This window comes from Ascidia mentula, chromosome 5, assembly GCF_947561715.1.
Source record: "Ascidia mentula chromosome 5, kaAscMent1.1, whole genome shotgun sequence".
In the NCBI taxonomy this organism is placed as follows: domain Eukaryota; kingdom Metazoa; phylum Chordata; class Ascidiacea; order Phlebobranchia; family Ascidiidae; genus Ascidia; species Ascidia mentula.
In genome coordinates, this window is record NC_138570.1 from 13,271,753 (window position 1) to 13,285,209 (window position 13,457).

Sequence of the window (13,457 nt, forward strand, 5' to 3'; positions counted from 1 at the left end):
AGGAATGGAAAACATTGTAAAACTTGTTTAGTATAGTTTTGCATTAAACAGGGTTGAACAAGTGCAACAAACGGATTTTTTAATGTTAATTTGAGCTGCAGACAGATGGCCGCTGCTTCGACCTATTATGTCTTATTTAGTTGCGTAATAATAAAACAGTTATGGGAGAGGGTGTTCTTGTGGTTAAAGCATTTATGATCGCTAACGTGATACTCGAACTTTTGAAAACACGACAGAGACAAACCGCCAATTAAGCATTGCCGTTTTGTCCACTCACAGCAAAAGAGATTAGTAATTTAATTTTGAGGCCGGCAAAGACCGCCGAGAAAAACCGACCAAATAAGCTGATTATGCAACACAACACTGTTATTCTGTCAAAGCACCACTTTTTGTCCGACAGTGGCGTTGTCTACGTGTTCGCGTCATAAATGATTTATTTAATTCGCCACAATCAACCAAAAATGTATTTTTCGCAAAAAGTTCGAAAAGTTAAAGTTAACTTAAAGGTGAGGTTAAAGTTCTTTGAGTGATGATACCTTGACGACCCTACTGAGTGAGGTAGAATAAATACTGGACAAACGTCCGTTAACATTAGTTAGCATGGCACAGATGTTGGCTGATCGAGTTTGAAAGCGCTGAATGCGTGAATTCACAACAGGGGCTGTAACCGTTGCTCCAGGTGCGTCAGAAATGGATGCATCCTTTGCGAAACCTTGCTGTGAAAGATTTAGTTTTGATTGCTGACAACCAGAAACCACGCGGTAATTGGCCAAAAGGGATAATTGAAGAGGTCCTCCCCGACAATGAAGGATCTGTTGGTAGAGTGTGTGTTCGTACTGCGCGTGCTGTGTTTAAACGCGATGTACGTAAGATTTGTCTCCTGGAGGCAGCATGATTGGTGTGTGGTGTTGTGTTCGTTATGTTGTTGTATTAATTACGTGGTAATTATTTAGGGGCCGGAATGGAACGGACGAAACAGAATATGATTTCTGTGGGTTTGTTTGGTGCATTCATGCGTGTAAACTTGTCTCGTTTTTCGGGTGCGCGAGCTTGTAGAGTTTGTGATTATCCTTTGTAATCGGGTTTATCTTACGTTATTGTGATGCCTCCTTGGCTAAGATAAGTTTATTCTATTTGAATAAGATGGAGCCGTGTAGGCATTAGTTTTTAATTGTTTATGTTCCTGTTTATTTATCTGTTTGCTATGATGTTGATAATCAATTGCAAATTAGAATAAACGGTGTTGGAATCAAAACGCATGCAAAATATCACGGCTTTGAAGGATCTGGATTCTACAAATAGTAAACATTATTTTTCACCCAAACTAAATTTAAAGTAATGATATGATGTTTGGTAATTTGAAGGAAAAATGCTACTTAAGACTTTAGCAACAGTGGTTGTGTTAGTTGCGATCGCCTACGGGCAACAATGCAATTACGTCACAGTCACTGCTTGCGGTGATGACGTAAGCGTTTCATCTGATGGCGAAAAGGGATCGAAAGGAAATCCCGGGCATCCTGGTAAGTCGGGTCCAAGAGGAATACCAGGAACAAAAGGTGTTAGGGGTGAAATGGGGCCAATGGGAAATGTGGGTCCTGTGGGCAGAATTGGGGCGAGGGGAAATCCTGGACCCAAAGGAGATGTCGGCCCAAAAGGAGAGGAAGTCGATATAATAAATTTCAAACAAGAAATAAGAAGAAGACTTAAAGGTTTCTAAATCTGGTTATTTCTACCAAATCGTAATTTACGGTTGTGCAACGCAGAACTAAAAAATCAGTTGAGTAAACTTCAAAGACGGACTTTTACTTGTGCAACTGCAACTAGAAACGGAAACCAGATCTTATATGACGAAAGCAGTGTGTTTTGTGACGGCGGTTGGACGGTAAAACACTACATAATCTTTGTTTCCAGAATAAAAATGTTTACAGTCAAACAAACAATGAAACCTTGTGCATTATTTGATTTTTTTGTTTGCGCAATATAAACTTGCCATGAAGTGGTGGTGGTTTCACACTTTAAAGATTTTGGTGAAATAAAAGCTGTAATCAAACTAGGAATAAATTTATTGTTTAAAAACCGTTTTTGTTCGAAATACTGTGTTTCCGCGTTACTATTTTGTGACATAGGTTTTCCAGCGAAGATTCGACGGCTCAATTGATTTCAATAGAACTTGGCTAGAATACAAACAAGGATTTGGGAGTTTGACAGGGGAATTTTGGTTGGGTTAGTTTGAAAATAAAATATGTTTCAGTTTTATCAATCTAGAAAACGTTTGATCGTGTTTTTAGGATTGGAGAAAATTCACAGAATGTTAGACAACCAAGAATGTCGTTTGCGGATCGATCTGAGAGGATTTGACTCAACTTCAGCCTTTGCTGAGTACAGGTAGTGGAGTAAATTCTGTCAAATTGTAAAATAACTATTTCAGCCAAAATTTCAAGCAATTGGAAGGCCGACATTGTAAGAGAAACGACTTATAGGATTTTATGCAAATCATGTGCTGGTAACAAATTGAGTCAAAAATAAAATCATTCGTTTTTGTGGTGTTTCATGAAAAAACTTGTCTTGTAGTCTATATGTTTACACACAATGTAGAAATTTAAACTTGGTTGTTTCTTTTCCTTGTGCATTTATTACCGAATGCAATACAAATGTTTTAAGTGTGAAAGATGTTGCGGTGTTTCCTGCTCTGTCTATGATGGTCTCGGCTAAATAAAATAAAGAGCCTTGTAAAAATAAACAAACATTTGCTTTAAGAGCAGTTCGAGAATGATTTTTTGACAACGTTGAACACTTTGTTTCGCACCTAAACATGTTTTAATATTTATTCAGCTCATTTTCAATCAGCGATGAATCTGATAATTATCGGTTGCATGTTGGTGGATACAGCGGCACTGCAGGTGATAGTTTAATTAATCCTAGCGATACCAACTACGTTCACAACGGAATGCAATTTACAACAAAGGTACGCGATAATGACAGGTAAAACTACCAAAATCAGACCGAAACCATGCAAACTTCTTTTATAACTTTCGTAAGGGTGTAAAAATACAACCAGAAGGTTTAACTTGCGTCGGTCTCACAATGTGTTTTGTGGACATGATATACATTGCGTTTGTATCGGTTTCATTCTGGATGTCGATAAAACTTTTGAGACTTTATAAAATTATGGACAGGTCCGTCAACATTCACCATGCATCATTCATGAGACCTAATAGGTCAAGTGGGCTTTGCCTGCAGCTCATTTTAAACTTGGCTCTATTTGCTCATTTACAAAATTATTATAGCAATTTTCTGATCTACGTCATCTTCATTTCTAATCAGAACAAATGATTTCATGAACATTACGTTACTATTCTGTTTTTTAAGCAACAACTGAGGCTCGAATGCCAATTCATTTTTACTATGAACGTTTTTGCAGGAGTAGCAGCAGTAATTGCGCAACATGGGGTAACTTTGAATATGGTGCATGGTGGCATAATAATTGCTACCTATCAGCGCTGAATGCTCCTTGGGGAAGATCGACCGGACGGTGGACAAAAATGAGTTGGAATTCCTGGAAAGGAAGTCGTGAATCAGTTAAAGAAACAATGATGAAGTTTAAATGTGATTAGCAGGGTTGGCCTTTACAGTATCATTCCTATTGATTAAACAACCAAGATTGTATATGTATTAATTCACCTGTTGTGGTACCGAGCATTTTTGTCTTTCCTAATGAAGAAATGTCCAATTTACTTGGTTTCAGATTTCAAAAACCCATCATTAAGTGAACACGATTGAATCACAAGGGCCTTTTCTATAGAGTTTGTAAATGATTTATTTAATGTACCTTTTGGCAGCACAAGCATATTTTAATTGCATTAAATCTTTTTGAAACGGTTTTACAAATATGTACCTTGCATCGTTATTGAGTTACAAAATATGAGATAGAAAGTTTTGTTGCAAATAACAGCAACCTGACCAGGTGGTGTAGAATGTGATTGACATCTAAATAACTACATATCGCCGTGAATGCTTCGTGTTGTAAGCCAAATAACATATGTTAAACATGTTGATAACCTCGGTTATCTGTCACCGTTTCGTTGAACTTTTCGAAAACATCACCTCTTCAAACTTATGCTCTATAAACTGTCTTCAAACAATTTTTGTTAATATGTTTATCACAATGATATTCCACTACGTAATTCTGTGTTTTATTGTACGATATATTGTATCACAAAAAAAACAGTCTGGAGTGATAGTTTTGAGTATTAATGACCGGGTACGGAACATTTATAAATTTTGGGTAGCCCTTGAAAGCGTATTTACTTGGAAACAAACACCCACCCATACTAACCTGGCATATATACAATCTCTTGTTACTTGACTGGTCTTTTCTAGTGTCTTGGCACTAGCTTTTTGTGTAGGCTACAGTGCCTACATTGCATATCACCCAAGAGAATAATAGCAATCCTTGCGGTCTGTGGGTTGAGTGTATGTTAGTCTTGATGTGTGCAAATGTTTCTAATCATTACGATTACTCTTGTTTCATTTGTTGCTTTTAGTATAATGAGGATTTTATATATGATCTATGCTTTTTAAAAACATTTTTATATTATAAAGTCAAAACACACAAAAATGTTTCAGCTTTTTATGTCCTGTGTGATTTGAGTACTTTATAAACATATGGGTGCGTTGAACAGATGAGAAAAGTTCTTGAACACTGTCCGTGTTGTACAACCTTTCAACATATTTTTCTAAACAAAGACATTCATACAAATAATATAACATACGATTGCAAAATGCTTCACAAACTATGTTGAGATATATTCACACAAATTCCAATTTCCGTTGCAATTTCCATTTGCAATTACATCAGCTATCTGTTGGTTAGCTCATGGAGGTGATTTAACAATAGTTGATTTTTCATTAAATTCACTCCCAAGCCGTAATGAGTTCCGTCAAAGCTATGTACAAACTTTGAAAACGGGCTAACATCGAAATAGGTAATGTCGGTCACCGCACAAAATGCTTTAATTTTTTCGGCAAAAGATACTGTAGCTTCATAACCCTGTGATGACCAATACGTGTTTGGTTTTGTTAGGCCAGGAAAGGTAGTCGAGACAAAATATATTCGAGGCCACTTGGTGGCAGCAGAGGATATCTCGTAATACTTTTGTCTGACGACCAACATAGGAACCAAGTAATTGCGTATGATATAATGTGCTTGCATAGCCATATGCAATCCTATGTGTAGAAATATTGCAGAGCCTTCACGTCCAACCAAACTCTTAACAATGTCAATGTATGGCTCTGGGGCAATACTGTCAGGAATCGTGGCCTCGACCGTAAAATTAGGTTTTAATCCCCCACAAAGTTTTTCCGGTTGCTTCAGATCGTCGAATGAACGAATGACATTTCGGCATTGCGTGAAGAAAAACCTTTCCCTGCGACAATACAAGCGCGAACTTTCTTCCATGTTTTCGCTCCACGCTCCGCTCACTGGATCGTCAGTGAGAATCATCAACATGGCGTAATACATGTTACGCATGAGCGAGTCTCCAATAAAATGAATAGAGTTGAAGGGCGACCTCTCTATGACGTCACATGCTTCGGTCGCGGTTGAGTAGTTGCGCCAGACGCATCGCTCGTCTTTGGCTTTCCATTCGCTCAACTCAGAGTGTTGGTAATTTCTCATATCCACGCAGCTGAGGAAACAATTTCACATAGTATGAAAAGCACGCCTGAGGTCGAAGCCTAAACTTTACTTCTATCACTAAAACACAAATGGGTTTAAGATTTAAATGTAAACCTTTCCTTCATGAATTTGTATCTTTTAGACCAAAAATTAACATATTCTGTGTTACATAATCTTGTATTCGTTATACCAAAAGCTGGCTATTCAACTTTTGAAAAAACTCACTCTGAACAGTTGCATTTCGCAGAAGAAAAAATACACTTTCCGTCCTCAGCACTATCACAACACGGTGTACCACCATAGGGGTTGCACCAACCGGGTAACTCCGGCCACAGCGACGCAGCCATTTTGGGAAGTGAGCTGAAGCGAAAATGCGTTGGAATGTTTGGTGATATTACATAACAAACAATGGAATAAACTTACTTATTTCTTCCACATTTTCCGTCGTCACGCCACAATTTTTCAGTTATTAGAAGCCCCTGCCGATAGCTTTGGTAAATAGAATCGTAGTAGGAAGCATTTTTTTCCGGGTTTCTCAGAGGTATCCACTTGCCAATGGTCATGTTGTGTAAAACATTTTCGCAAGATATTCCAGTTTCTTTAATTTTCGAGTAAATTTGAGTATATGGAAATAAATGTTTTATATCTGGGTTCCATTTCCACAAACTCAACTTGGAAAAAACACCGATGAAGAAAACAAGAACAAAAAGAAAAAACCTTCTGTATGTAGGTTTCACCATGTTCAAATTACCCGGTTTATATATTTTTATCAAACCTGCAACTAAATAGTGATATCATAGGGTTAACGGTTTGACTTTGGGTCATGTCAGAGAGAAAATACATCGGTCGACATTTCGCTCATTTCATTCCTGTGCTATTTGACAACTACAGTTGTAGCGCATGTATTTACATTGTTAAATAGACAGGAATATAAGCACTCTGCTTTTTGATGCCGAAATATCTGATTTGTGTCAGAACTCCGAGTTTGAGGATATAACACTTTTCTGAAGGTGGTCGATCTGAAACGCCCAGCACCGCAGCGCCAAGCAACCAAAATCTGCATTTGTAAAAAAAAAACTATACGGGCTTGGAGGCGAAAAGTAAGCCCACAAGTTTAAAATAAGCACGTTTCTTTAATATAAGCAGAAAAACATCTGTGTTCAGTGACAGTTAAAGGGTAGGGAGTTAAAGGGTAAAGGGATTACACAAATGAAACTTTCAGTATTTTACGGAAAAACGATTAAAGCACTGCCTCTTTGTTTCCCTAATCTGTATGATTACCGAATGAAAAATCTGCATCAATTTAAACCAAAGGCCCCTGGTAGGCTGTCGATCGCGCACCGTGTCGATATGCTTGTATGGTAAAATTTGCAAATCGTAAGACATCATTAGTTTCTCCAACTGTTAAAAAAAAACCGAAACAAAAAATGAAAACAAAACGACTACTAAAAGGTCCTGTTGTGGATGAAAGATAAAGCCGTTAAGTCGAATTTACCGGTGAAGATGACATGAGATGTGTCGGCAACAGCCAGCACTTGGAAGTCAAGGTTTTACCACAACGAGTCAGTGGGTTTGATTCCAGGGTCGCACAAACTCATCTGGGCAACAGTATTTCCAACCATATTGCGTCTTTCGCCAAAGGAATTAAGCCTACAGGCTAGTGCTTCTATTGTCTATCGCAGAGGACCAACAATGTTTAACAAACTTTGTGCCACTCAAGCAGCTTGCCTACCACATCCAACATCTGGAGACTGGCTAATCGGCCCCTTGTGGCCATTGTGCTCTGTGTGGGCACTATGGCAACCATGAGTTCATGGTTCCCATGATCACTTTTCTGTATACATCCAGCGGCACAATAAAGTTGCGTCAGCGACTAACACGTCGCGACTACATGACCTATGTGGAGCCCTGTATGTTGGGCAGACGAAAAATATTTTTTCCACCCACTGGAACGCCAACAGGTCTACCTGGCATTGGTTTGTGTAGTCGTTAAATAGCGATGCTTTGACACTCAGGAAACCATTACCTAAACAGGCACATTTAAACCTTTCAGCAAAGACCCATATTTAGGCGAAATGTAATTTTCTAAAAACATCTACTATCTGAACTGTCTGTACAGATCGCTTTGCTAGTTTTAATATGTAAGCATTTCCCTAATCATTTGCTGAGGTTGTGCATGCAAACGTTATTTTTGACAAAAACGCGCCAAGTGTCGCAATCTACAACAAAGAAATGTGTGTCGGCATGAAAACAGCTGCTGATCGACTTGTTGACGTGGCTATACAACTAAACAATAGCAGACGGTATTTCCGTTTGTCCCATTGGTAGTAGTCAATCGACTTTTGGAGCTAAATTATAATCCACAGTGTATTATCCAATGTTGCAAACATATAAACATATTATGCAGTTTCTGACGCATAGAAGTTTTATATTTTCTTCAGTTTTTAAATTAAAATAACAGTTTCTAAATATGTTTGCACGGACATATCACCTTTTGCCACTCGCGTTATGCCAGTTTCAACAGCAAGTTACACATAACATATGTGTAGGAATTTTAAATTCACCTTTTAATGCATCGTTATGATAATGAAAACGTCATCACATCTCTACTTGGAAACAATCAAGCAAATCGGAAACAAGCAATCTGTCAATCAAACGTGTCGAGTTGAGTTGAGTTGAGTTGAGGTTTAGACCAGCATGACGTATAGCACCATTAACGTCCAAAGAGATTATTGTTGATAATTATAGTTCGATCCCGAAATGTCGTATTTGCCTATTTGTTTATACTATATAAGTGAAAGTTTGCATTTTTACGAAAATCAAGTTTTGAGTTGTAAATTCGTACACAGTATTTTAGCTAAACATAAAGTGACAAATTTTGTTGAATCAAAGTAGAGAAATGATTGCATTCCTCACTTCGACAAGTTCGTCATGTTCAAACAGGATCATCTTGCCACCATTATACTGGCGATTGCTCCTTGGGCGCCCCCTTAAATTGTTTGTACGTTTTTTTAAATGAAAATAGTTACATAAGAATGAGTGCTGTGAATAGACAAACTTTGTGGTAGAAGTGCAAAATATGCGTTTAAAGGACTAACGATTTATCAAGTTAATGTGTATTTTGTGTCTTTTATAGCGATGTTTGTTTGCAAGTCAATGTGAATTGTTAATGTAACGAAGTTTATTTCCTCCACGTTATTGTTATTGTTTGTATTTCATAGTTTTAACCTTTCTTCCTGGCACCTTGTAATTTCACTGTTTTCTTTCGTTGGTACCACTTTTATTTTATTGTTTTCCCCACGCATATTGCTTTTAAGTCTCGCACTTCACTAATTTCACCACACTATTTTATTACCTTCGTCTCCCCTCCCTTTCATATTATGTCACGCTCCGCTTATTTTTGTATGCCGTGGATGTGCCGCGTGTCGGGAGGCGCAACGTGATTGGTTGGTGGTTTTTGCGTTGGGAACGATTTCTCTAAAACCGACGAGTTTTCTTCTGGGCGTCGCGTTGTTGACATCTCTGGTACAGTGTTGTGTGTGAGTTATCGGGATCTTGGCCAGTGGCGTTTTATGGTGTTTTTAATTGCTTTTAGTTTAACACGACGTCCAATAAGTTAAATCAGCCTGGGTAACTTTGGCTTTGTGGTGAGCCGTTATTGCAGGGTTCTGGGCAGTATCAGAATTAGGGAAGCAGCTTTGTGAAAAGTACCGAATTAGGTAGAAGAGTTAATTGGGGGTTAACATCGCCTCCCAAAAACATCTAACCGCCGAATTGCAAAGCTGCCGAAATAATTCCGTAACATTAATATCGTTAAATATTACGAAATTTTATCGTTTAGCAATCATTGGTTGGAGGATATTCGGCCCAAGTGACAACCCCATGGTCATCTTCACACAGGATTACTCAAATTCTTACAATATTCCAGCTATTTATATTTGCAACTGCCAAAGGTGACCAAACAACACTGTGATACGTTTCGAGTCGACATTAAAGCAAATGAAGCTCGGGGATTTAGTGGCACGTTGGTCCGCACGGACTTAAGTTCCAGCTGGGCTTAATCTATGGTTAACATGTCATGGAGAGCTACATTCGGTAAGTTCGATGCTTTGTAGCATGTAACTTCACAATCACATGCTGGACGGGTCATTGTTTGTAGCATTGTCGAAGCAAGAATAGGTATTGTCAAAATGACTTGCACAACTAAAGTGAATTTGCTTCAATATGTCGCAACAAATTTTGAGTTGAATTAATCATGAATAATAACAAGTTAAGTAACCGTGAATATGTTTCATTTGTTTATAGTTGGAGACTACGAGTGATATCCTTCCCACCACAAATTAACAATTTGCGATGGCAAACAACAGTGTAAATACATCCAGCAATACACAACCATATGCTGTACGGGGTTACGGATTCATTGTTTTTGCATTACTCTTCATCCCAAAAGATTTACGTTGTATAAGACAAGGAAATACTTTAACTACGATCAGTTTGATCTGATTCTTTTTATCAACACCGGTATGAAGCAAGAAACAACGTTGTGCTGCGGAAAACTAGTAGTGTGTGTAATAACGTGTTCTTAACTCCGCAATAGGTCACAAATCTTTTCAACAAAAATAAAAATCGGTCAAAGAGACACGAAAAAATATAACGTATTAATAATTAAACTATAGTGTTTTTCATAATTTGAAAAAAAAATTGGCGAAAAAAGTAGCATGATACAGCGACTGGTTTCTGTGATACAGCTGATCAAAGTTACGTTTAAACCGATGCAAACGAAATCGTGCGAAAGCGAGATTATTGTTGCGTGACGTCATAGAAGGCGCTAGTAGTGCGAGTGCTGGCAGCAAGCCTTATACGTAGGAATGGAAAACATTGTAAAACTCGTTTAGTATAGTTTTGCATTAAACAGGGTTGAACAAGTGCAACAAACGGATTTTTTAATGTTAATTTGAGCTGCAGACAGATGGCCGCTGCTTCGACCTATTATGTCTTATTTAGTTGCGTAATAATAAAACAGTTATGGGAGAGGGTGTTCTTGTGGTTAAAGCATTTATGATCGCTAACGTGATACTCGAACTTTTGAAAACACGACAGAGACAAACCGCCAATTAAGCATTGCCGTTTTGTCCACTCACAGCAAAAGAGATTAGTAATTTAATTTTGAGGCCGGCAAAGACCGCCGAGAAAAACCGACCAAATAAGCTGATTATGCAACACAACACTGTTATTCTGTCAAAGCACCACTTTTTGTCCGACAGTGGCGTTGTCTACGTGTTCGCGTCATAAATGATTTATTTAATTCGCCACAATCAACCAAAAATGTATTTTTCGCAAAAAGTTCGAAAAGTTAAAGTTAACTCAAAGGTGAGGTTAAAGTTCTTTGAGTGATGATACCTTGACGACCCTACTGAGTGAGGTAGAATAAATACTGGACAAACGTCCGTTAACATTAGTTAGCATGGCACAGATGTTGGCTGATCGAGTTTGAAAGCGCTGAATGCGTGAATTCACAACAGGGGCTGTAACCGTTGCTCCAGGTGCGTCAGAAATGGATGCATCCTAGCGAAACCTTGCTGTGAAAGATTTAGTTTTGATTGCTGACAACCAGAAACCACGCGGTAATTGGCCAAAAGGGATAATTGAAGAGGTCCTCCCCGACAATGAAGGATCTGTTGGTAGAGTGTGTGTTCGTACTGCGCGTGCTGTGTTTAAACGCGATGTACGTAAGATTTGTCTCCTGGAGGCAGCATGATTGGTGTGTGGTGTTGTGTTCGTTATGTTGTTGTATTAATTACGTGGTAATTATTTAGGGGCCGGAATGGAACGGACGAAACAGAATATGATTTCTGTGGGTTTGTTTGGTGCATTCATGCGTGTAAACTTGTCTCATTTTTCGGGTGCGCGAGCTTGTAGAGTTTGTGATTATCCTTTGTAATCGGGTTTATCTTACGTTATTGTGATGCCTCCTTGGCTAAGATAAGTTTATTCTATTTGAATAAGATGGAGCCGTGTAGGCATTAGTTTTTAATTGTTTATGTTCCTGTTTATTTATCTGTTTGCTATGATGTTGATAATCAATTGCAAATTAGAATAAACGGTGTTGGAATTAAAACGCATGCAAAATATCACGGCTTTGGAGGATCTGGATTCTACAAATAGTAAACATTATACTTTTCACCCAAACTAAATTTAAAGTAATGATATGATGTTTGGTAATTTGAAGGAAAAATGCTACTTAAGACTTTAGCAACTTTCGGTCACCTTTGCAACTGCCAAAGGTGACCAACAACACCGTGATACGTTTCGAGTCGACATTAAAGCAAATGAAGCTCGGGGATTTAGTGGCACGTTGGTCCGCACGGACTTAAGTTCCAGCTGGGCTTAATCTATGGTTAACATGTCATGGGGAGCTACATTCGGTAAGTTCGATGCTTTGTAGCATGTAACTTCACAATCACATGCTGGACGGGTCATTGTTTGAAGCATTGTCGAAGCAAGAATAGGTATTGTCAAAATGACTTACACAACTAAAGTGAATTTGCTTCAATATGTCGCAACAAATTTTGAGTTGAATTAATCATGAATAATAACAAGTTAAGTAACCGTGAATATGTTTCATTTGTTTATAGTTGGAGACTACGAGTGATATCCTTCCCACCACAAATGAACAATTTGCGATGGCAGACAACAGTGTAAATACATCCAGCAATACACAACCATATGCTGTACGGGGTTACGGATTCATTGTTTTTGCATTACTCTTCATCCCAAAAGATTTACGTTGTATAAGACAAGGAAATACTTTAACTACAATCAGTTTGATCTGATTCTTTTTATCAACACCGGTATGAAGCAAGAAACAACGTTGTGCTGCGGAAAACTAGTAGCGTGTGTAATAACGTGTTCTTAACTCCGCAATAGGTCACAAATCTTTTCAACAAAAATAAAAATCGGTCAAAGAGACACGAAAAAATAAAACGTATTAATAATTAAACTATAGTGTTGGTCATAATTTGAAAAAAAAAATTGGCGAAAAAAGTAGCATGATACAGCGACTGGTTTCTGAGATACAGCTGATCAAAGTTACGTTTAAACCGATGAAAACGAAATCGTGCGAAAGCGAGATTATTGTTGCGTGACGTCATAGAAGGCGCTAGTCGTGCGAGTGCTGGCAGCAAGCCTTATACGTAGGAATGGAAAACATTGTAAAACTCGTTTAGTATAGTTTTGCATTAAACAGGGTTGAACAAGTGCAACAAACGGATTTTTTAATGTTAATTTGAGCTACAGACAGATGGCCGCTGCTTCGACCTATTATGTCTTATTTAGTTGCGTAATAATAAAACAGTTATGGGAGAGGATGTTCTTGTTGTTGAAGCAGTTATGATCGCTAACGTGATACTCGAACTTTTGAAAACACGACAGAGATAAACCGTCAATTAAGCATTGCCGTTTTGTCCACTCACAGCAAAAGAGATTAGTAATTTAATTTTGAGGCCGGCAAAGACCGCCGAGAAAAACCGACCAAATAAGCTGATTATGCAACACAACACTGTTATTCTGTCAAAGCACCACTTTTTGTCCGACAGTGGCGTTGTCTACGTGTTCGCGTCATAAATGATTTATTTAATTCGCCACAATCAACCAAAAATGTATTTTTCGCAAAAAGTTCGAAAAGTTAAAGTTAACTCATAGGTGAGGTTAAAGTTCTTTGAGTGATGATACCTTGACGACCCTACTGAGTGAGGTAGAATGAATACTGGACAAACATGGC

General features: G+C 38.1%; 2 protein-coding genes across 2 annotated transcripts; one reads left to right on the top strand and one right to left on the bottom strand.

Annotated features, from left to right (window-relative positions):
• Nucleotides 1-600: 600 nt before the first annotated feature.
• On the top strand, nt 601-3,614 carry LOC145902946 (uncharacterized). Its single transcript, XM_082991037.1, has 8 exons — nt 601-624; nt 680-818; nt 1,365-1,709; nt 1,764-1,882; nt 2,127-2,223; nt 2,289-2,385; nt 2,833-2,982; nt 3,422-3,614. Exons 1-8 carry the CDS (start codon nt 601-603, stop codon nt 3,612-3,614), a joined length of 1,164 nt encoding a protein of 387 aa, XP_082847163.1.
• A 1,244-nt stretch (nt 3,615-4,858) lies between these two features.
• Nucleotides 4,859-7,454, bottom strand: LOC145902947 (uncharacterized). The gene is made up of 5 exons (XM_082991038.1): nt 7,383-7,454; nt 6,959-7,078; nt 6,101-6,348; nt 5,903-6,037; nt 4,859-5,687 (listed from the first exon to the last, which is right to left on the bottom strand). The coding sequence occupies exons 1-5, from the start codon at nt 7,452-7,454 to the stop codon at nt 4,859-4,861; spliced, it is 1,404 nt and encodes a 467-aa protein (XP_082847164.1).
• Nucleotides 7,455-13,457: the final 6,003 nt, after the last annotated feature.

Bases quoted from the DNA above. Each gene is read 5' to 3' on its own strand.
- LOC145902946 (XM_082991037.1), top strand. From the start codon at position 601: ATGGCACAGATGTTGGCTGATCGA. The intron at 2,224-2,288 runs GTTAGTTTGAAA...TCGTGTTTTTAG, and splicing joins GACAGGGGAATTTTGGTTGG to GATTGGAGAAAATTCACAGA. The intron at 2,386-2,832 runs GTAGTGGAGTAA...ATATTTATTCAG, and splicing joins TCAGCCTTTGCTGAGTACAG to CTCATTTTCAATCAGCGATG.
- LOC145902947 (XM_082991038.1), bottom strand. From the start codon at position 7,454: ATGGCCACAAGGGGCCGATTAGCCAGTCTCCAGATGTTGGATGTGGTA. The intron at 7,079-7,382 runs GTTTGTTAAACA...TTTTTTTAACAG, and splicing joins AGCTGCTTGAGTGGCACAAA to TTGGAGAAACTAATGATGTC. The intron at 6,349-6,958 runs GTAATCATACAG...GTTTTTTCCAAG, and splicing joins TGATGCAGATTTTTCATTCG to TTGAGTTTGTGGAAATGGAA.